The following is a 24,578-nucleotide window of genomic DNA, read 5'->3' as shown; positions in this document are numbered from 1 at the left end:
TCATTACATATGTTGTTTGACTTGTGTAGAATAAATGAAGGCAATCCATTTTCCGCCAAAATTGAGTGGTTGGTTCTTACATGGACACGCTCTTAAATTTGTCCGTGAAGAAGGTGCTCGAACCCACGAAAAAGCTGGGTTACAAAATCCCTATCTTAAAAAAATTATGCTAAATTATTCAAATCTATGTGTGGAACATTTCTTCGTGATCTATACATTTCATTGATGCATATTTTAAATAATATCTTTTATATGTGATTGACTTAATGTATTGACAATATTGCTTGTGTGCATTTTTTAGCCCTTTTTCTCCTGAAAAAATTGCTATTTCACCCAATACCTTCCTGTTCTTTGCCACTTGAGGTGGTGCTTTGGAATTCTTTGTAAACAGTCCTTTTGCTTGCATGGAAAGAAGGGCAAAAAGTCTCTTTGATCTGTATTTCAAAAAACATCCCGCAAATTTGCATTCAGGTAGTGTAGCAAAATGTATTGATCACAGGAGAATGTTATACACATAGATCTGAATATTTTAGCATAACTTTTTTGTATCGGGATTTTGTAACACAACTTTTTCATGGGTTCAAGTGCCTACTTCATGGATAAATTTAAACAAGTTCCAGTGTATAATGAAACTCTGGAATAAAATTGTTACCATTGCCAGGCATACATAGTTAACATTTTTGAAAAAATCTATCAAGCTGTTTTAAGCTTTTCAAAAAAAGCGCTTAAAATCGAAAATTGTTCTAAATTTATTGTGGAAGTGATGTTGAGAAAAAGTCTCCTTCTCAAGATCAAGAAAATTAACTCAAAAAAATTAACTGAAAAAAAAACTCAAAACTCATCTTTTTAAGAAAACTTATTATTCTTAGCGATTTTTTCTTTTTATTACTTTCTTAAATGCACATTTTTAATTTTTAAGATTAGTACAGCTCATTTTGGCGAATTGTACAGCACCTAGAGTAGGCATGGATAGGCGCTATATAAATATTTATTTATTATTATTATTTATTAAAATACAAACCAACAAAACTTTCATGGCTTCAAAACAAAACTTCAAGACAATTAGTGTCTTTTGGAGCAATTTCATTAAAATAGCATTCTTCTTTAAGTCCATTTAATTTCATTAAACAAAAAGCATGTTTCAAATGTTTTCATGGTTTATTTGAAATCAAACATACAGAATTTTTTTATTCTTGCATATTTCCTTGCCATACATCGTAATTTCAGAAATAGGCATTAGGTTTTCTATAACAGATCTGGTTTGTACAAAATTCATGTTTTACAGATTTTGATATTTTTGGTTTATTGTTTCCATGGAAATATTGATTACCTTAACAAACACGTTCAACCCAACTTCAATTTTTTTCCAAAAACTGGTGTAATTTCCACATCGATCAGAGTAAGGGAAGATTGGTAAAACACTAATTGAAAATGCTAGGTATGGTCCAGAAAAAACTGTATCAAGCCACCTTAAAACTAATTAATCAGAATTCCTTATACAGTGGAACCCCGTTAATCTGGTCACAAAAATTTGGCTGTATTAACATGGTGACCAGGGGTTCTTTAAATAAGAAACTGACTGACTGAGCATTTGTTCGGACCAGAATAAAGTGGCCATAATAAAGAGGTGGCCGCATTAATGTGGTGGCCATAAGGCATGGTTCCATTGTAATAATATATTTAAGCAATAGACCACACTTTCTATGGGTTTAAGATTTTTGGTAAAAAGAATAAAAAGTTGACACTGGCTAAAACTATATACTAGACGTTTCGGCTACTACTGTTGACTTCTTCAGTAGAGATAAAAATGCAAATGTCTAATGGCGTCCTGCTTGGTATATGTATACAATATGTGACAAAAACAAATCACGCCTCGAAGGAGTGTAACAAGTCTTTAGGGTATTCTTAATGACTCTAAAAATTCTTAATGTTATTGTAAATGTTTGGTAGTGCCACATGTTTGTTTATAACATTCCTATCCCGCAGGGAATGCCAAGCTTCAAGGATTAGTCTTTGTCACTACGCTGATGACCTGTCAAACACACATGGATAAGGGGGGTTCTGGATCAAGGGTAGGTTGCTTCTCATTTTGCGTCTCGCTTCGCTCACCGCAATTAGAAGCAACCCGCCTTGAGTCCAGAACCCCCCTTATCCATGTGTATTAACTGCCTGCAATTGTTGATCTAGATTTATTTTTTAATTGAAGAAGAGGCATGTCTTAGTATAAAGCAATTATGGTCACGTCAAGCAGCGGCGTTAATAATTGCACCTCCAGTCATTAACCCAATGCTCACCATTGTATATGTTGTAAAAATGTTTTTTCAATTATCGTATGGCGGTGAGGGTTTGTACAGAGAAGGCGTAGGGCATTTGTCCAGTAATGGAAAATGATCAGTACCGAGATCCTCAAAATCGGAGTCCTCGTAGTCGGAATCCACAACATCCAACCAAATAAAATTTATGGCATCAACGGTATAATAAGATATCATCATTGAAAAATATAATAACGCAACAGTTGAGAGGGCTTTGAGGAAAAAATAAGAACGGCCACATCCATGATCGTTGTAACAAGCTTGTTGTCTGACTTCTTAAAATGTGCGTCTTTTTTATTTTCAAATATCAATCCATATACAGGAGCTGTCTTCTTTGGACCGATTGAGGCAGCTGTGTATCAACAGGGGCTTGCATCTCGGCAGCTGGTTGAGGCGTAACGGGCTCTCAATTGAAAACCTTTTTTATCTCTTCGCGTTTGTAGTAAATTCCAATGACGGAAACCACGATGCTGATTATTCCAATCCACTGAGTTGTGTTGATAAATTTTTTCATGTCTTCCTTTGGCGCCTCGTCAACTTTTTTCGTGTCTTCCTTGGGCACCTCATCAATGTTTTTCGTGTCTTCCTTGGGCACCTCATCAGTCGAAGCAACAATGCTTTTGCTTTCACTTAAAGGAGGAATGAGACCTGCAGCCATGGCAACTTCAGCGGCCTTTTTTGGTTCTTTGTGCGCCTGTTTCGTTTTGGCAGCAACAGCTTTGCGTGAAGCCACCCGATACAGGTTTTTTGCAGGCCACGTGGTTGGTGTTTTTGAAGTAACTTGCCCCTGTGTCTCAGGCTCGACTTGAGTTGTTTCTGAATCTGCCATTATTTTAGTAGACAAAAAATATATAATTAAGGAATTGCTGGGCAATGCTTACTAATTATTCAGCAGTTTGCTCAACAACTGCTTGTAAACACTCAGTAGTTTGCTCAGCAAGACTAAAATCGACATGTTTTGTTGTGATCAGTGCTGTGTTGAGTATCATGAGCAGCCGAAGTGGAAAAGCGTCTTGTTATGGGTGAATGTCGGGCGGATGAGCGTGATGTAATCAAATTTGCTGTGAAAAGGGCCACAGAGCTGGTTTACGAGGAACTGCATTTTGCCTGAGTTGGTAGGGCCCACGATGAGCGCGTTGAAAGGGATGTTGCCAGGGTCCATTTTATTTTTCAGAGTTTTGTCCAATCAATGTTGTACAGATTCGAGCTGTGTTCCCATGATGTTAAACTGGGAGTCAGAGATCAAGAAGATACGGCCATTCACTTCGCCTGTGCTGGTGGTCTTCCTCTCTATTTCCAGCAGGACGCCTTCATTGGGCTTCACAAGCCGCGTGCCACTGCCATGCATTGTTTCGTCTTTAACGGAGTGCAGGTCGTTTCTGAGGGTTGACCTTTATTTTCAGCTGCAAATCCGTGCCTTTTTTAAAGGGCAAGATTTTGTCATGCTTCACGTGGTCGTAAGCGCACTCTTTGCCGCTCTGATACACTCTGAGTACCTCCACTCCAAGAAACTTGCTGCGTATCATTTCGTACTCGAGCTAGATGCTGGTCAGCTTGTATTTCAGCTTAGAGGGGTCCGAGCCTCTGACCACCTGTGAAGCAGAGGTGAGTGTCACTTTGAAAGTGAGGTCATTGTTCAGGCCCTGGGGGAAGAAAATGCCGTGATCAGTCAAGATCTGGTGGTCGAGCCTGATGTAGTACTTGCTTCCAAATATCTTGTTCAGCTTTTTTTCGGCCTCAACACCCAACGTTTTCTTGTCCCCTGCGTTTGAGTGTACCTTACACAAGTCTTCACTCTGGATTCCCTCCTGCACTATGTTGTCATGTTTTTTGACTAGTAGGAACAAGTCTTCGAACGTTTTGTAGATGTTGTACCCCACTGTTTCTTCAAGTGTTTCCCCCGCAAACTTTATGACCTGCTGGTCAACCAGCGCACACGTAAGGTTCTGAACGAGGAAGTTGTTGGCGTGCCCGCCATCCAGCTCGATATCAAAGCGCAGAGCCAGCGAGCTGGGCACCAGCACCTCGTTTTCGTTCATCTTGGGCACCGAAACGTGCAGGGTCTCGCCGGGGCTGGCTTCGGAGTTATTGAAGGTGATGCGTTTGAAAGATCACGGCACCTTCATGGCCCTCAAAGATTTCGCCATGTAAGTCGGGAGCAGCACGTCAGGGATTTCACCTGGATTTTTGTCGTCCATGGTATATTGATCCAAGATTATTTTCTAATTTTAAAATAACATACGTGGAATATATATTGCAATGGCAGAAGGCGGTTATGAAAATCCTGCTGATGACCCTTATGACGGCCCATGGGAGGACGATGATGATGATGCGGGGGCGGCGATGAGACAACTCCTTTTATCCCATTCTCCGCCTCTACGCCAGGCCCTAATGGTGAAGAAGAAGTTCCAATGCAAACAATGCAGCACAGAAAAACCGGGCTGACAGACACTTCTTATGCAGAAACATCTTTCGGTATGGAAGAAAGGTTGAAAGCTTTAAGAGATAAAGAAATTGAAAGAAGGCTGAATGCTTTGAGAAACCCAAATACGGGGCTGCTAAATATGACCAAAATTGAGCTTCAGAATGTCACTTTAAGCGAAGAAGATAAGCAAAAAGAAATCAAGAGTCAAAGATTTGATCGAAAAACATTACCGCAACGCCAAAGTTAATAAGACAATGATCAGATTCTACACGAAAAATCTGAATGAGATCATGGTTGTGGGTCCGAAGGGCGGAGACACCAAAATAGCTTTAGATGATGGCAGCGGTTTGCGGCAAGACTTCTTAAACAAAACATGCATCAAAAAAGTTCTGGGAAATAGTGCTGAAACTATCATCTGTAAAAACAGTGCTGATATTCAAAAATGGCAAAAAGAACTAGATGAATCTCAAAAGCGAGAGTTAGAAGCAAAACAAAGTTTGAATGAACAAAATAAATTGGTAATGACTCTAAATGAGCTGTTAAATAAAGAGAACGCGAAGATTGAACAACTCAAAGACCAAGGGCCAGAATATCAAGAAGAAATTAAAAGGAAAAAACAACTAACAAAAAATTTACAAAAAGATTTACAAGACGCGATAAAAGAAAGAAAAGAATGTGAAAAATAAGTAAAAAATCTGGCCAATGAAGATGAAAAACAAGCTCACCTTGAAGCAAGTATTTTGGAAGAGAGAAATAAAACATATGTGCTGGAAGAAAACCTTAACAAAACCAAAGCATTAGAAGAGCTGAAAGAGCAAGAAAGCGTGCTACAACGCCAAAATGGAGAAGACCCGACGGTCATCAAAGATGAAAACACCTCGCCCTACGAAAGAGAATCCACAGAGGCCCGAGTGGCAGAAAGAAATGAAGAGCTCGCATGTTTGCAAACTCAAATCCAAGAACGTGAAAGAATCAAAGAAATTTTCAAAAAATATGGCGTGACGGATACTTCTGTCCTCTTGGCAGCTGGCATCATGATCGGGGCTGTTGTGGGTGTGGTTACCAATGCTTTGAAAGCCACTGGCAAAGCTTTGGGGGTCAGTCTTAAAGAAATAAGCGCGAAGCTGGGGTCCATGCTCCCCGGGCTGATCGGCCAGGTCGCGAGCTTTCTTTTCAAAATGGCCAGGCAGGTGGTTGGCTATCTTGCCGAGCACACCTGGCTTCTGATTTTGGCGGCCATTACCTTTATTTTCGAAAAATATATCAACAAATGGGCCTAATGCAAGGTGATTAAGATCAATGCCACGAGCCCTACGCCCCCTATTATCACAGCTGTTTTATTGATTTCGTGTTGGCTTGTGCCTGCTGTTGGTTGCGGGCCAGCTGTGGGCTCCTCTTGTGCTTGCTCCTCTTTTTTTGGCAGCAGCTTGCCTGTTTGGGCGGCCATGGCTACTTTGTGGATCGGGTTAGATGGGTGGCTGTTGGGCGGGTTGATTTTTATGGGCCGCCAGCCATGAGTTTGAGTGCGGCTTTTTTTGTGCCTAGATCAACGCCATTGCTTATGCCCAGCTTCATCCCTGCAAAAGCCTGTTTTAGCTTGTCGCTGTACCCCACTATGCTTTCGATGTTGATGATCATTCTAGCAGGCAACAGCCATGTGCCCGGGCAGACCGCAAGGTTGAGCCTTACCTTGGCTTGGTCTAACAAATTTTGGTAATTTTGCACGCTCACGGCGAGGTTGGTCTGTGTGATTGCTTCTTCCACCATCGCCAGAAACTCTCTCAGGACTTTTTTCGCCCGGCTGCCTTGGCCAAGAATACTGCTGTGCAAATTGACCTGCGAGCCCATGATGCAGTACACATACGCTTCGATCGACTGGTTTATGCGCGATAGACCCACCTGTGTCAAACCAGTGCCTATGTTCAGGGCAAACCAGTCGTACTGCAGCACGCCCTCTGACTCGATGTAATAAATCAGGTTACCATTGATGCCTTTCCCGCCTTCATCACTGAATTTATAGTAGCCAGGGTACATGGTTTTTGTTTTCATTCCAAGGCCTGACACATAAAAGTATATGTATCCCAGCCCGTGGCTTGCCCCATGTGTGAAACGAAAATCGCTCGATGGATCTATGCCGAACTCAACGCAGATCTTTTTGTATGAAGCCACAACATAGTGGTTGTTTGATGTGTTGAAGGTTGGGTCGCCTGGCAAAGCGTTAACGCTCTGAATACCACCAAGCTGGTACAAAATACGTCTTACCGTGAAATACACGTGGAATTTATAAAACGCTCTTATTTGCGGCGACAGTGTCATGCCACTGTCAAAGATTTCTCATGAAATTCCGCAGCCTTGTGTTGCATAAAACACGGCGAAGTTGAGCTGCTGTGCCCAATATTGCATATGAGGACTGCCCAGCCACCACTTGGCTTCGGCTGCCGTGCTGTGCGTTACCATGGTTGGTTGAAAGATTTCCCTGAATTTTGTCACGAAGAAGGTGTCTGGCATCACATAGATTTTTATGGGTTTGTTGAAGATTTTCCCCAGGCTTGCGGGTGTTTCTTCAAAATTTACAGCAAGGATGGGCAGTGCTTCTTTGGTTTTCATCGGCGACAATTGATAAGTGAAGCCTGCCGTGCTTGCCAAACCAAGAGCAGATTTCATCTTTTGGCTCCAGTAACGCCTGTCTGAACCAAACACACTTTGAAGGGAGCCTTTTCCTGCTTTGAAAAACATTTCTGCGGTAATGTTGCGTTGTTCATCGATGTTGATTTGTGCCACAAATTGGGCTTTATCAGCATTCGGGAACTGTTTTGTGAACGTGGCCCACACGTTTGTCTGGGCCATGGCTTCTTTGGCTTTCATGTGAGGCCTTTGAGCCCATTTTTGGAAGTCCTTGAACGCAGTGCTATCCACTTTGAATATGTTATATTTGTACAATATAATGGTTGTGCTTACGATTGTCGCACAAAACAACCGAGAAACTGTGTACTTTGAGGAGACACTCCCGAAGGTACATTTCATCAGACTCCTCTCTTGCAGTTTGTACAATAGCTGGCACAATCTTGAAAGAGTGGGGTCAGTTGTCCAATAGTCAATATAAAAAATAGAATTATTAAAAATGTCCCTCCAGGTCATTGCAATTTAAACGTTTTAGCGCAAAAGCTATCAGGTCTATTCAATGAACTAAAAACAGAAACAAATCAGCCTTCAGGGCAGCTTGTAATCAAAAAAGAGGGGTCATCCAATTTTTTAGTTGACGACCGCTTGTTTTCCTTGTTTGATGTTGATCCTAAGGTTATATCACCAACTTAAGCTTCTACAACAACAATAGAAAAAATAAAATATAAAACGACATACTTCATACACTGTGATATTATTGACAAAACTAAAAACTTTTTCACTAAAAAAGTTAACGTTAAAAAGCAACAACGTTTCGACCGTTCGACAGTCATTTTCAAGTTGAAAAGTAAAAGTTAAATATATACAATCGATTGTAAGAATGTAATGAGACACTGACTAAAACTCTAAAATACTTACATAGAAACAATACAAGAAAATTGCAGCATGAGTAATAAAACGTCAAGGCAATAGAAACAATTTAAAAATAATATAATTAAAATAATTAAATAGCTTTGCGCGGATCGAGTCACTCTGTTTGTTCAATTTTGGTTGAAGTTCACGAATAAAAAGCATTTCAAAAATCAAACAGTCGAGTTTACTCTGACATTTTTTCAAAATCCTGAAATTGCTTCCAATGGTCTCTGGATCCTTCCCGCACTCATCCTTTACATGGTTGCCGATTGTTGATCACTTAAGTTCCTCCACACATTGATGTAGGTGTCGACTCGTGAAGCCAACATAGTCTGCATCACACAGACCACACTTATAATGATAAACAATGTTTTGTTGATTCACAATTGGAGGTTTATGTTCCTTTGGTTTGAATTGTCCTTTGATCTTCTGACTTGTGTAAACAGGCTGGACAACGGCATCAATCTTTCAACTGAGATCACCGAGTTGGTGTCTTACCGCATTCGCCAATTTCTGGTCTTTGAACGGTAAGACAATTCTGATGGGAGCATCTTGTTCATTGGATACTTGTTGTTCAGAACACACATTCTCAGTAACTTTCATTTCAATAAAAAAACATTTCATTTAAAACATAAGCGATCAACAATTCGCAACCACGCTCACCATCGCCAAACGCGACACAGTCAACAGATTGTTATCCAAAGCTTTGAATAACAACGCCGTGTCTGCCCACGAGTTTGACATCATTCTTTCCGAGTTTCAGCAGTACAACGTTCTAAAAGAACAAGTCTGAGCCAAGCTGTTTCGCCAACCGTTGAGCGGAGAGATTGTAAATGCTGACAACCTAGAGAAAGAGATCTGCGACAAAGTTGAAGCTGAATTCCTAAAAAATAACCAACCCCACTGCTTTGAACTGACATTTGAAAACACACGATGCCATTTGCATATTATAAAAACATGATCGTCTGTTTACACTTGATTGCGTTTCTTGTGAACAAATATTTCATGCCAGAGTGGCTAAAAAATGTGCGCGATATTACATGACAAGTTGTCGATGCCTTGTTTGAAGCAGCTAATTAAGACCCGGCAACAATTACGTCTGTGCATGTGCAGCGAATGACAGAGAAAGAGTACCACAAGTATGCAGAAAGCCTGACCAAGCCATATAAATATGTGATTTGCATAACCAGTCATTAGCAAAGCAAATGGCAGTACTTTTGGATGTCAGGGTGGCCACCTGTGATTCCTAATACGGCACATGCAGGCGCTTTGTTAGGAGAGGTTAAATGGGAATGACAGCCGCCTTGTCAGCAGTGGGAGAAGTCCTAGCTGGGGCTAGGCAACAACAGCCACCGAGCACCCCCAATGAGGGTTTAGCCACCTTTGTTGGTCTCTCACACAACGTCACACGTGACAATAACACCACTAGATCAAAAGAAAGCTGATTTCTCGAGGCATCTTTATATTTTTTTGACAAGAGAATATTGGCTGATTATTTCAAAAGTGCCTTGACCGCTTCTTGTGGGTCTAAACTTTGCATTAATTCAACCAACGATGTTTCCAGCAGATATACCTCCTGTTTGCAGCTTTTCTCTTTATGTGTTTTTACCAAGCCCCAGTAAGGCTCTTCTTTCCTTGCCTTTTTCAATCTTTTGTTTTTCATGTGGCCTGCATTGAAAAAACCATTCCTGCCACGCCCCATTTTACCAAAGACTTGAACATCTTTAATTACTTTTTTATTTATCTTAATGTGAACTATGCTCAATATATTTCAATAACTTCCCAAACAAAGTTCCTCCCCCAAAGAAGGCAAAAAATACTGGTTTTCCTTTATCTTCCATCCCTTCCAAATACGTTGTCATAAAGGCGGCAAAACTTCTTGATAATCTGTCATCTTCAGAATATTTTAGACTTTCTTCAAAACTCTCTTTCCCTTAATCGGACAAAATTCTAAAAAGCTGGTCAAAAACCATATACTTTTTCGCAGCTGTTCTCAATAATTGGAGTTCTTCAAAACTAATCTCGTCCTACATTTCTTTGCCCACCTCGACCTGCGTTTTGTCGCTTTTAGATTCCTCTTCTGAAAGATTATTCATGTTTTCAGCTGAATGGTTGATAATATCTGCCATCGCTATACAAGGAACATGCAAACCTTCAATTAACTTTTTTCGGACAGCCATTTTCTTATGCCTGTAAACCGTCATTTTATGCAACATTTTAGAACATCATGGACGGCTTCCTTTTGGAATCCTTTCTGTTTCCAAATTTTTACACCTATATTTTCTGTGCCTTTTAAGCGAGTTCAATTGAGTAAATCTCTTGCCATATGCGTCGCAACAATAATTTTTCTCTTTTTCTTACTGCGGTTCAGGTTCAAGTTCGACTTGTTGATTTATTTTAATGTCGGGTCGATTTTTTTCGAGTTCTTGAAAATCCTCTTCCGTGGGTACGTTGTTTGCAAGCGCCATCTTTATTCAACATGAATACAAACCTTTGAATAATTCTTGAAAAACAAAGTGCAATTCTTCAGGTCTCGTGCTCAAACAAAGCTTACAAAATTTATCGAATATTTTTGGAAGATACTGCTGAAAGAAATCACACAAAGTATTGTCTAAAGTCACGTTAAATTCCAGATCAGTAAGATCTGACGCTTCTTCTTTAAAAAATGAATTGATCAAAAGGTTTGTCAACTTTTTCTCAATTTCAGGTGTTTGTTCTTTGGGCGTTGCCGAAAAATTTTCTTTAAGAATATCAAAGAATTTTTCTTTAAATTCATTCATATAATCAAAAAGATTTTTTAACTGATCCACTGCCTCTTCTGAAAGATGGTTCATGTTTTTAGCTCCCACTTCCTTTTCTAAAAGTATGTTTATGTATTTATCTGCCACTTCCTCAACTGAAAGATTGTTCATGTTTTTAGCTGACGGGTTGATAATATCCACCATCACAATACAACAGACTTGCAACCCTTCAATTAACTTTTTTTTTAGCGTATGCAAGTTAGCCATTTTTTTTTTATGCTTGTAAATCGTCTCACCCCTGCATTCACACCTCCAGACGTTCCTCATCTTGATTGCTTTGAAAAAACTGAGTAACCCTTTCAATTCAGACAATGTCTTTTCAATTTGTTTTATATCAACAGCCATGTCTTGAAAAAGCTTGACGTCGATTGGGCGGTTTTCAATAAGCTTCTGCAGTAAATCACATCTGGTTTTGATGCGTTTTACCCGTTCCAATGCTGCATCCATATACAAAAATTCCAACAATGTTCAAAAGTAGGTGCAAAAACAGACAGCGTCCGTGGGCCCGGAAGCTTCTCGGTTTCTCTGTACCTGGCGGATGTGGCGCGCAGGGGCTTCTTCAATTAAAAAATAAATCTAGATCAACAATCACAGGCAGTTAACACACACGGATAAGGGGGGTTCTGGACTCAAGGTGGGTTGCTTCTAATCGCGGCAAGCGAAGCAAGACGTGAAATGAGCAGCGACCCACCCTTGATCCAGAACCCCCCTTATCCATGTGTGTGTCAACAATTTCAACACTGCAAATCTATTTGGTGAGTGTGAAGCATATGGTGTTTGGCCAACAAAGAGTTTTTATCCAATGTGGCTATGGCCTTTGCTTGTTCTCTTACTCATGTTTTTATCACGCATGATGTCTGACCAACGTAAACACAATCACAGTCTTTACATTTGATCTTGTACACGATTCCTCTGGAAACCTCTTTCTTGATCTTGTCTTTTGGCTTTTTAGGTATGCTCGAGATGGTGCGAATAGGCTTATGGGCGACCTTGATGTTGAAACCTCGGAGAATGTTTGCAACTCTCTCAGAGAACCCTTTGGCCTAGGGCAGGATAGACATTTGCATTTTTATCTTTGCTGAAGAAGGCACCAGTAGTAGCCAAAACGTCCAGTATATATTTTTAACCAGTGTCAACTTTTTATTCTTTTTACCAAAAATCTCGGACATGCCTAGCTACACACCGAATATTTCTATGGGTTTACAGCATTGTGCAAAAGTAATAAGAGCGTAATTGGACGAAATTCGCGAATTTTGGGGCTTTTCGACAAAAAATGGCGAAGTTTTGTTCACCTCAAAAGCGCGAAGAAAATTCAACGAATTTTCCTGCTGCCCATTCTTTTAGTCAACGCGAATTTTCAAGCAGTAATTTGTGTCTGCTGATAATTTGGCCGATTTTTCGAGTGGAAATTCACTCTCCTTGAATTTTCCTTCCAACTTTCTAGCAAAAATTCGCTCTCTTCCTTAAGTTTCCCATCAATTCCCAGTAGTAAGATGAATTAAGCCAGAGCAAAACAAGAACATGCACGATAAAAACGTTAATATCATAGTGAGTGATAGTAATATCTCAAAGCCTTTTCTCACAAACTTACCTTGCTTGTCCAGAGAAAGCTGGTTGTTACAATCTTAAAGCTCGCAAGCTCAAATGGTCTGTTTGCCAACCTGTTTTCATTGAACAAGAAATGCTACTCACGAAAGTACTCGCGGTGCAGCCACAATGAACCCAGGCTCTGCGTGACCTTGCAATATTACCATCGAAGGTTTGAAGCTATCATCAAACTATTCAGGCCAGTCTCTTACAGTGGGAGTAAGGTACAGTAAACACCCGCGTATAAGAACCTAGAATTTTTGGGTTCAGGCTGAATGGGTTCTTATATTTTGGGGTAGTTTTTCCGAACTCAGGCTGATTAGGTTCTTAGTAGGTTCTTATTTGTAGGAGTTGTCATAGTGATACCATTCAGAGAGCTACTGTAGTACTAGTATGTCATAATGGTTGAACATTTGTATTTTAAACCGCAAAAATGCCAAGCCTTATTTTTTAAACAATAATAAATTCAGTATCATAGGCTACCATATTTACAGTTGTATTTGATAATAATGTAAATTGTTAACAGCAATATAAATATATAAATAAAAACAGCAGTATAATTTTATACAGTATTCTATACTCTGTATTTAAAAGATTTTCAATTAAACAAATAATTTTCATGGTGTTTCTCAGAAATTTCACAATTTCTATCAATTAAAATCCAGTATTTTGGCTACAAAATAAGAGTGTTTTTTTGTATAAGAACCTATTGTTCTTTGCCAGCCTAAATAGGTTCTTATATATTTGGGTATTAAAATGCCCAATTTCAGCCTGTAGGTTCTTAAATCACTAGGTTCTTATACGCGGGTGTTTACTGTATAAGCTGAAATAAGAGCATCTCATTTTGGCCCAGTTCGCGTAAGAATCCTTTGGCTTGTGGCAGCCATGTCTTTCCCTTTTGCACTTGCCATCCGAACGTCTCTGCACTTTTCCTTCCCTAATCCCATTTCTTTGCACTTCCAACATGCTCAAGCGCGGTCACATGTCTCCATCTCTTATTTACGAGTGTGAAATAAAGAGGGATTGTCACAAATAATATACTTTCCATCATGGCAGGCAGACAAGAATGTGGCAAACGTGATAACAGCTGAGGGGATTGGGCATGTGGAGACCTGGCACTAGATAAACAACATGTCTGCTTGTCCATTGATCACTGAATTTGATGTCACTTTGGATAAATTTTGAGGTGAAGTAGGCCTTCAAAAAGACCTTATTAAGAATATTATTTTACTTTCGTCCAAGTTTACCTGGACTAGCAGTCCAACTTTTGTACCTGCCTTGCTGGCACAGTGACATGGCAAAGCTTAAGTTAGCGAGTTTGTGTCATTGAAAACGATCAAACGATTCAAATTCTCTACGTTCTTTGCCATGAAAGATGGATCAATACATTAACAACAGCGAATTTTATAGAGGAGTAGAGCATCAACGTGACCACAATTGTTCACAAGAGAACGATACATTGATGGCTCGATACTGGTCAGGGCACTGCACTGCGATGTTTCACATACTGCAAGCGGAATTATCCCTCTGGTAAGGAATTGTCGTTCTGGTCTTGAAAATGCCGCGAATTTTCGTCCTTTGTTTTAAAGAAATAACGCTCAAGACATTGCGAAAAGACGCTTGAATTTTCAGGTGAACTCTCGAAGAAAGTTCAAGGAGACAAAGAAGGAAATTCGCGCATTTCACTCTCATTACTTTTGCACAATACTGTATAGGGGTAATAACCCATGCAGGATGTTGGGGGAACACAAGAAAAGCTTGTAAATCACGAGCTGTTAGGCTCATGATTTACAAACTTTTAGTAGTGTAGAAAAGTCTGATGGTAGAACCATAGAGCCCTAGAGTTCATTATCTAGGGATATACATGATTGTAGAACCATAGAGCCGTAGAGCCATAGAACCATACAGTCATGGAGCCATGGAGCGGTGGAGCCGTAGAGTCATAGAGCCGTAGAGTTCATTATCTAACTATGTGTGATCGTAGAGCTGTAGCACCATAGAGCCACAGAGCTGTAGAGTTCATTATCTAGTTATGTGTGATCGTAGAGCCATAGCACCCTAGAGCCACAGAGCCGTACAGCTGTGGAGCCATAGAGCGTAGAGTTCATCATGTAGAAATGATTGCTAATGAACAAGTTCAGGCGTAGGGCCTTTTCCATCAAGAATGTGCGAGTTCACTATGCCATGCATGTTGATGTCAGTTCTATTTGTCTGCTAGAAGTGTTTGTATAACCCCTCACTCATGCGTGATTGCTGAGCTTGTTAAACGCAATACTTCAAACAGCAATATGATTTCAATGGTGACGGGAGGTCATCAAAAGTAATAAAAGAGGAGTACTCAAAGCACTGGAGGAGGAACATCCAGTGATGTAAAGCAGTTTCAAGGAATTTTGAACCATAACCATTTGCAGTTAACCTGCAGACAGGCTTGAAACAAAAGCCGGAAATCTGCCCATGATCGAATGAATAAGTAATCTGTATTAACCACTATAAACTAGTAGACATTCATGAGTTTAAAAATGAAATAACCCATGTATCCAGAATGCGACAGTTGAGAATTCAAATTTGAATTAGCCCTTAGAATAACATGTTACCATTCAAGAACTCTAAATAAATGGTGAAGTGAAGGGCTCCCCTCTCCACTGGACTACCTTTTGAGGTGTTTAAATCTACAGCTTTAGTCTCCATTTCTTTCAGTTCATCCTGCATTTGTTTCACTTTCACTGCCTGTACATTACTTTCTACAAATGGAGTGGCCACAAACCTGACAACATGAAATAGAATATTTAAGTTAGTTTATTTTAATCATAAGTGTGTCGGGAATATTCATTGCATATATTAAAGATACTGCATGGAAAAACTGCTGATTTAGTGGAGTTAAATACAAGCAACTAAAACAAGAAGCTTAAAGAAGATCAGAACTACCGTAAGCATCAGCGGATAAGCCACACCTTTACCCTCAAAATTGTCATAACAAATCAGGGATGCCGCGTATCTGTGAGAACATCTGGACAACATGCCATAAATTTGCATAAATTAACCCTTTTCATCATATATCTAAGTCAGTAAGCATCATATCCATTCTATTACAAGGCGAGATAAAATTATATGTAAGGGTTTCAGTTTGAAGTATTCTCTGTTTTCAATGTTGGTGAGCTTATGCAGGTTTACAATCCATGAATGAACTAGAGTACAAGTAAGGCATCATTCTCATGACTCCACTTTTGATTTGTTTTGATTTCCTTAAAAAATGGTTTTCAAAAATTTGCATTGCCAAAATTAGGGACTGACTTTACTGTGAGTGCAGCTTATCTGCTTGTGTTTTCAGCAAGTCTTGAACCACTTTAAGCCTTGAATGTCATGCAGGTCACACAAGTGTTTCTCACTTGATTCACAACTAGCTGTATTGCATATACTATGACAAAATATTATGGAAAAATGAACAGAATAAATATTTCTGAAGAGCAAAAGGATACATGTATTTGCTTGTTACTTAGAATTAATGATTACTTAGAAATAATACAACCCGTAGCTAATAATTACATAAAACTAATTACTAGAAAACTAATCCCAAAGCAAAAACAATGAATTAAATTTTTTAAAGCAATTTTTCATGAGAAATTTTTTCCAGTTCTAACTTTCCAAAAACTGTAAAATTCTGGTTGTAGACTCTGGGCTTATAACACTTAGTAAAAAGGTTTTGAGCACTTTGGCTTATAAACAAGGAGTGGGGCTTATAAGTGGTATCAAAGCTGTATAAAAAAATAATAACTTGAGACTAACATCCAGTAGTATCAAAAGATGTTTTCTGTTTCTTGGTTTTAACGAGACTCAAAAAAGTGCCATTTGGATGTTCATGACAGGTACAATCACGGACAAAAGTCTTGGGACAAATTTGCACTTTTGTTGCTTTTGCACACACGCCAGACGTGAATACCACTTCACCTGCCTAACCTTGCCCCCCACCCCCCATACAATGTTGAAAACAACTACCTGCAATTTCTTCTGATTTTTAACATTATATTGGGTGGGGATGGGGGACAGTGACACATTTTTAAAAGGAAAGCCGCACTTTTTTCAAACTCCATTAATAAAACACATATAACTCTTAAATTACACAAGTGTCCCAAGGACTTTTGTCCACGATTGTCTGATTTTCACATCTCATGGAAAAATGCACAATTAGGATGTTTTTTAGCCCTAAGTGCATTTAGGACCTGAGAATGTGAACATCTGAGATTAGAAAGGCATTTCTATGAGCTTTAACACAGCTTTTCCGTATTTTTCAATGGTTTTGGACCCACCTGGAAAGGTGTTGATCTCAAATAATATAGAAACTTTTGTATGTGATGGCAGTGATAATGGCGTTGCTTGATTTGGATATGTAACAAATAATTGTTTACACTGTAATGCACAGGTGTAGAGATACTTCAAGTATTTATACGACAAATTTGGTATTAAGTCAATCTTAGTGATCACCTTAACAGTTATTACAGCACGTAACAGTGTGTGCGAAGAACTGAGGTGCTATACTCTTTGGGTAGTGACATCAACGTTCACTGGTCATCGCATAGTACTCAGCGGCGAAGAAAGACAGTGTTAATTCAATTTCCTCAAAGTATCAACTAAGAAAACCAGCAGAAATATTTTTCGACACAAGATTTATGGTACTTTTACGAAATTATTTCACAAAAGTCACGTCACAGCATGATGGCAGTGAATGCAACAGTAATCACTTGATTCAGTGTGGAAGAGTTGACTTTAAAACAATTCTTAACAATGAAAAGTGAGTACCATGTTTGCAGAGCTCAAAATTAAATTTTCCTGGCAATAAATGTGTAGAAAGATTGATTCCCAAATACAGTTCAGTTACACATGTCTCAAATGTGAGCTTTTGGAAATAAGTAGGCAGATTTTAAGGTTTTAAAGTGAGTACTGTTGCTAAAACTGTTGAGTTATGCAAATAAAAAGTGACCAACTCATTGTGCATAACATTAAAAAATGTCACACAATATTATTTCGTACACAAATAAAGGGAAATGACTTCCAGTGGCTGGAAACAGCTTTCAGATATTTGGTTTGGTACCCTTGGGACAAAATTGTAGTTTGCAATGCCCGCTCACTGCATGTATCACATATTCATTCCTGTCATATGCACCATGATCTATGATGCCTGTTGTCGCCTTCAGTGTTAAACATGTTTGTCCTTTCAAATAGTGCACACGCAAGTCTGCGATAAACAAATTCCAATTTACACCTTGCTTGGGGCAAAATTAAAAAGGAAAAACAAAGCGTTAATTAACCACGAAATAGCTCAAAAATACTCATTGTATCACGATCTTTTCACAGAGTCGAGAAAAAACACATTTAGAATGTGAAAAACCACTGAAAAGTGACATTTTATTTCTCAGCTGAAATTGAGACAATAATGGACAAAAGTCTTCGGACAAATTTGCACTTTTGGTGCTCTTGTACACACGCCATACATGAATACTAGTTCACCCGACTAACCTCGCCCCCCCCCCCCACCCCCCATACAATGTTGAAAACTACTGTCTGCAATTTCTTCTGATTTTCAACATTGTATTGGATGGAGAGGGAGAACAGTAACGCGTTTTTAAAAGGGAAGCAGCACTTTTTTCAAACGTCAGTAGTAAAACACAGGTAATTCATTAAATTCAAGAGATTATCAAGGTAAGAGAGTGAATCCTTTATATAGCCCTTCTACCCAAGGTAATCCCTCTAAGTTATTTTTAGACATGGTACCCAGTTCTTGCGAGGATGTTACTCACATGATGCATGGACAGCCGAAGCGACTTTCTCGAAACTCCCGAGACGAAATGACAGGAACATCATTGTACATGTTTTGATTTTGTTTCATAGCAGAGATGTTTTCTGTGCTCTCCGCCATCTTTTTGTCCGGCTGGGCTTTCGTTTGTTTTGTGCTCGTTTTGCTGTTCATTATTTGGCGGTTTATTCGGTTTTAGGGACTTTAATAAAGCAAACTTCATGGTAATGGCAATGGCAACGAGTACAATAGCTGTGTAGGTGTGCGTTGTAATTTTTTGTTCATTTCTTTGTAGTTGTTTACAAAAGGTCACAAAAAAACAACATCATGAAATAGCCACATTCTGCATATTCAAGAGAACGTGAACTATATGACGGCTAATTATTATTATTTTTTGAATTTTGATGCTGTCTTATGTATCATCTTTGGGATATTTCTGACAGTATAGACAAACTGAATGAATCTAAATCCTTGCAAGATTCGTAGGTTGACTATTAAGTCGTTTTTAAATCGACATTGTCTATGGCATTGTTGCCGTTGCTGCTTAAACTGCTTTTTTCGATTCTACTTGGGCAGCAAGCATCTGCCTGCACTTTCGACCATCTGTTTGGTTGCACAGCTTGTGTTTGGGAGTTTGTTTGCTTTGCACTTGTTTGTCTAAACATTTCTCTGCCGTTCATTCAGTTGTTATTGTTTGTGCAGGAACATCCGTCTCTTATTAAACTCCTATTTAAGTTTCAAAATGTATTAAGACATACCAAGAGCCAAAACTCCCTTGCTTGTAATCCAAATATCAAAGAAGACATCCCCACAGCATTGGAGGTTTTCTATTGCTTTGAAACGAAACAAAAAGACATAAACAGATCCTCCACAAAAACATGCATGCAACGTGCGAGTAATATCCCTGGAAGAACTGGGTGCAATGTCTAAAAATTACTTAAGAGGGATTACCTTGGATATAAGGCCTATATGGGGGATTCACTCTCTTACCTTGATGATCTCTTGGTTAGATTATATAAGTGTCCCAAGGACTTTTGTCCACGAATGTAGATATTCCTGGCAGGCAAGTTATTTTTATTCTCACTTGCCTGATGGGCAAGGGCTCAGGTAAGTCCTCTGCCAACTAAATCAAAATCAAAAAGGCTTTTTAGCCAACTTTGTGATACTTGAAATGTTATACATGTTATTATTGAGTTGAGGGCTATTCTGATATTCATTTGCTGCAGGCTGTCTTTAGGACTTGACTTATTACAAACATCTTCCTTCCTTCATTACACTAAAAAAATCCTTGAATCAGAGGATAGAAATAACTCGCACGAGAGCCAGCAAACCATGCACTTTGTCAGATGACTTTTACAAGCACAAGTACAAACCAAGTGATCTCCTGACTTCAGTGGAGGGTGAGAAAGAAAAATCCATCCAGCATACAAAATATCCATGAATAGATAACATGGCCGGCAAAACAGGTCAGCATATACTGTATTGAGTGATTTCCCACAGAAAACAACAACCATTTGAAACCAAAGCCGCTCACTTTATAGACACTTTAGCTCGGGACTGTGTGAATAATTTAAGCTCACAGTAATCATCAATCAGTCAGCGGCCTCAATGTAACTGTGACAAATTTGTTTTTCTTCATGAATAATTCATTATGGCAGAGTGGTAAGGTTTCAGTCAATGGGTAATTAGAAGTCAGTTTGAAGGTCATTGTTTGGAATCAAGTGAGCACCTTTTTTTCTCCAAGCTACTAAAGAGTAATTTGCATTTTGAAAGGAAAACAAAAAATTCAAGCAATAAAAGTTATATAATTATGAAGAAATCTGAGATGATATGGAAAGTTGAAAGAATTTGCAGAAGAAAAACACTTCTCGAGCACGAATCGCTTGCACGTTCAAGATTTTTGGCAAAGTTTTATAACCGGAATTTTAAGGAATTTCCTTTGTATTGCCACATTTCATTTCACTATAATATTATGCTACATGTATACAGTATTGTGCAAAAGTAATGCAAACAATAATCACCAAATATCATTTTTGTTCCATATAAGTGACGCATCATGCACAATGATAATTCGACAAGATATCAGCGCTTCCCTTCGATATCTCACCAAGATATCATTCTTGCGAAATATCACCGGCGCAATATCTCATAGGGTGCGTGACAGATTCATCACAAAATATCACTCTAGTGAAATATCACCATAGCAATATCTCATAGTGCGAGAGATACATCACCATGTTACATCATTCTCGCAAAATGTCATCCCAGCAATATATGGTAGAGTGAGATAAAACTTGTTGAGGTGAGTGGTGGGTTTTTTCATTTAACAAAGGGAAAATAAGAAATTAAATACTGAGACCTGAGTTAGATATCTTACACTTTCAATGAACGACTCGAATATAGTAAAACCGGTGGCTTTCATTTGTTGAGAAACAAGGGCAGTGTCCATTGTCAAACTTTCTAAGTTACCCATGTTAATGTTGCGATCTGTTAAAGTAAAAACAATAATGTTTGAGAAGCCAAAATAAGTTGAAGTCATAAAAGCAGAGCAAGACAAGGTGAGCCCCAAGAGAATCGTTTATAAGCGAACAGGCTGACAAGCATAAATTATTTCAGTAGTAAAGCTATAATTATTTTGTTAAGAAACAAGTGTGGTATCCATTGTCAAACTTTACAAATTACTGTACACTTAAATGTTACAATCTCTTTAAGTAAAAACAATAGCGTTTGAGAGGACAGTTACCCGAATACAAACAATATTCACAAATAAGTTATTTTGTAATTTGTCACATGCTATGACAAAGAAAATCTCTTATGGCTCCACAATAAATAGGAATACAGATTGATGACATTTAAAAACATTAATTATTTATTATTATATAACTGGGACACTATAAACTTCAAAGATAACAATACTAATAACAAGCCTTAACTGTATGGTTTGTTGGACTACATCCAAGAGCTAAAACTAGTGTTGTTCAACTTTCAACTGTAGGATTATTACATAACAGTTTAGTGTCCCAAAGCATGCTGGGACCACGTGCAATAAATGAGCCGCCATCTTGGTTGTGTGAAACATGTTCTCTTGTTTTCTCCCACTTATACTACATCTACTGGTTTCCAAGTGTCATGTTTTCTGTTACAGCTGTACTTAATTACATTTCTCTTACAATTAAGGATTTTTACTGCGAGTGATACAGTAATAGCCCACATGTAAGAACCTGGGTTTTAAGAACCTGTTAGGCTAAAATTTTCATTTTAAGCCCCCTCCACATAAGAACCTATTGACGCTAAATTTTAATTTAGGTTCTTATCAGTGGGGTTGCTGTAAAAGTGTATTAGGTAGAAACTGCTGAATTAAGGTCATCATCTATTTAAAAGTAACTTGACATAACTTTTTTTTTTCTTTCAAGCTCATTGCTTGAACTTGTAATGAATTTGGTATCAACATGAGTTTCATTTTTATGTTTTGTTAAGGACATATACTGTACATGCACTGAACTGCCTATAGGCATTGCTCCATGGTACAAACAAATTATTTATACTGTATTATGAGATGATAATTTATTTATAATACATGTATATATAGTATATTCAGATGAAATTCATATGAAAATATAAGAACCTATTTTAAGAACCTTGGTAACCTGAATTTGCTTTAAGTACCATTCATTTTATATAAGAACCTGTTTAGGCTAAATTGAAAAATTCAGGTTCTTATATGTGGGCTATTACTGTATTTAAATCCCTGTTGAGCTCATGATCTTCGCAGAGAGGAGGACTTCACCATAATGCCAAGTTAAACCAGTTAGCCAGGTTTTTTTTTTTTTTTTTTTTTTTGCATTTGGCTTTGAATGAAAGCCTTCACTCCTGCTGAAAGCTTTGTTGGCCATCCTAATCGAGAGCAGTTTTTTAATGGAGCCAGTTGTCCATAGCTTTTGGATTATTCTAGTGACACTTGTGACGCCTTTGTGAGGCTTTTAGTTTGTGCAACTAACATGAAGTCATGTCAAATCTGCCACAGGGCTGTGTCCCCCTCAATTATGCCATATTGTTGTTTGTGTATTTTGTTGTGTTACCTTTTACCTGGTTCCATTACATTCTACTCTTAGCTTGAATAATGGAATAGTGACATTAATCAAATAGTCACATTGAGTCACAAATAGTGCGTCCTTATTTACGTCAAACTAATACACAATGCTATCAATTAATACAACAGAGGAGCATTTCAACGAGAAGTACTGAAGGTAGAGATCATTACTTGGCCAAAATTATATCCTACATCGGTGAGCAAGTCACCTCAAAGACTGATGAAATCAACTGACGGTTTCAGTAAGTGCCACGCAGTCTGTAGCAATAATTGTGAAGTTTAATTGTGAAGGATAAGATATCTTTAGATAAACTCTCTTGCAGATCAGCACCTAAATTCTTTGTTACAAGTAAATTTGTTACACCTACAGCTGAATGAAGGATGAAAGAAGCCAATCTAAAAGAACATACAATACAACTCATTTATAGCCTTCCGTTTAATGTTACCAGACTCTAGACTCACCATTTTCCAATACAAAATAGTTCATCACATTCTACCCACAAATTTGACACTTTTCAGATATTCAATTAAGGAACATGATAACTGTCACCTCTGTGGAGAAAGACATACGTTAACCCATCTTTTTGTTACGTGTTCTGAAGCTCAGCTTTTTTGGTCTCTCTTTACTACAGTAATTGGTGGAACACCAAAAACGGATATACGATCACTGTCAATAAAAATGAAATAATATATGGCATGACAGATAACTTCGCACCTCATCTTGGCTTAAACCTCTGACAATCTATACACTGCCTCAAGAAAAGAAGAGTTTTATTTTGATGCCTTTTTAGCAAGTTTTACAAACAAAATTTAAATTGAGAAACATAAATCTAAGTCAAAAAAAACGGGGTGAAAGCCTCCTATTGTAGCTAACGCCCTACATGAAAGTAATGTAAGATATTAACAAGTTGTAAATAATGTTAGTATAATTGTAAGTTTTGTTAGTGTTGTTAAATTGTAAGTTATGTTAACATTGTAAGTAGAGCAAGTAATTTTTGTATGTAGTGTAATGTTATTGCAATAAAAAAAGGTATTGAAGGTTGAGATCATTACTTGGCCAAAATTATATCCTACATCAGTGAGCGAATCACCTCAAAGACTGATGAAATTAACTGGTGGTTTCATTAAGTGCCACGCAGTCTGCAGCAATAATTGTGAAGTTTCTTCGTCACAAATTTACTAGTTTTACATGTAACTAAAGCAGGAAAGTTTTGGCTGAATATGAACTTTTTGCTCTCTTTCACAGAGGAGGAAATAAAAAAGCTGCTAAGGAGAAGCAATATGTTTCCATTCTTTATTTGAACCCTGGCGAACACACAACAGTTATAAAACAGCAGACAAAATTTCTTGAATTGAGCCAGGGGTGATTCCAGAAGATACGCAGTCACAGTAGTGTTCTTTACACTAAAAAAGGGATAACTGATGTTACCTGAAATATCGCTGCTACCCCCGGTGAAAATGAGAGGCGTGGTATCACTCAAGAAATGCGCAGATCTGAATTCAAGAATGGAGCTTATGACCGTACCAATGGTAGAACACATGCGTCTTATGTGTTTTGTTCTGCCACAAGGAAAAGCCCTTTACGTTTGTGTGTGATCACATATGAAATGTATCTTTTGGCTAACATATAGTCAACACTGACACTAACTAATCTGCACATGCGCTTCGAGCAAATTGTTTCGTTTTTAAGATAATAGCACTGCAAGGATAACATGAGATTTGCAATAAGATATATATACTTCGGTCATGTTTTCATATAAGCAATGTAAGTATAACACATTCTGCGTGATGCACTTGGGTACCTACCCCACCCAGTCCCCCTTCCTGCAAGGCTAACTGATTAATCGAAATTAATTAATTGAACAAACATTAAAGTTAACACCTTCTTGTGTTAATACCTTATTACCTTAATACCTTAGTGCCCAGCAGCCCCCTAAACCATCCTAATAGTGCACTCTACACTAAAAACAAGTTACAACAAGACCACATTGGTAATAATAACACGTTGTGAATGTTTGTGCCTCTGTTGCATGTTCTTTTG

General features: G+C 38.3%; 1 protein-coding gene and 1 pseudogene across 4 annotated transcripts in view; one reads left to right on the top strand and one right to left on the bottom strand.

Annotated features, from left to right (window-relative positions):
- The window catches only part of LOC145503083 (general transcription factor 3C polypeptide 1-like), a 280,887-nt gene that overhangs the window by 161,466 nt on the left and 94,843 nt on the right, over window positions 1–24,578 (bottom strand). For all 3 annotated transcript variants that reach the window (XM_081482517.1, XM_081482518.1, XM_081482520.1), the window contains one exon: window positions 15,311–15,423. In XM_081482517.1, the coding sequence (XP_081338643.1) occupies window positions 15,311–15,423 (113 nt within the window). The remainder of the gene's footprint in view (window positions 1–15,310; window positions 15,424–24,578) is intronic.
- The window catches only part of LOC145503102 (52 kDa repressor of the inhibitor of the protein kinase-like), a 489,168-nt pseudogene that overhangs the window by 409,095 nt on the left and 55,495 nt on the right, over window positions 1–24,578 (top strand). The gene's annotated exons all lie outside the window — the stretch shown is intronic.

Source organism: Orbicella franksi, chromosome 11, assembly GCF_964199315.1.
Source record: "Orbicella franksi chromosome 11, jaOrbFran1.1, whole genome shotgun sequence".
In the NCBI taxonomy this organism is placed as follows: domain Eukaryota; kingdom Metazoa; phylum Cnidaria; class Anthozoa; order Scleractinia; family Merulinidae; genus Orbicella; species Orbicella franksi.
The sequence above is the reverse complement of the archived record's forward strand: the minus strand, read 5'-3'. Positions and strand labels throughout refer to the sequence as shown.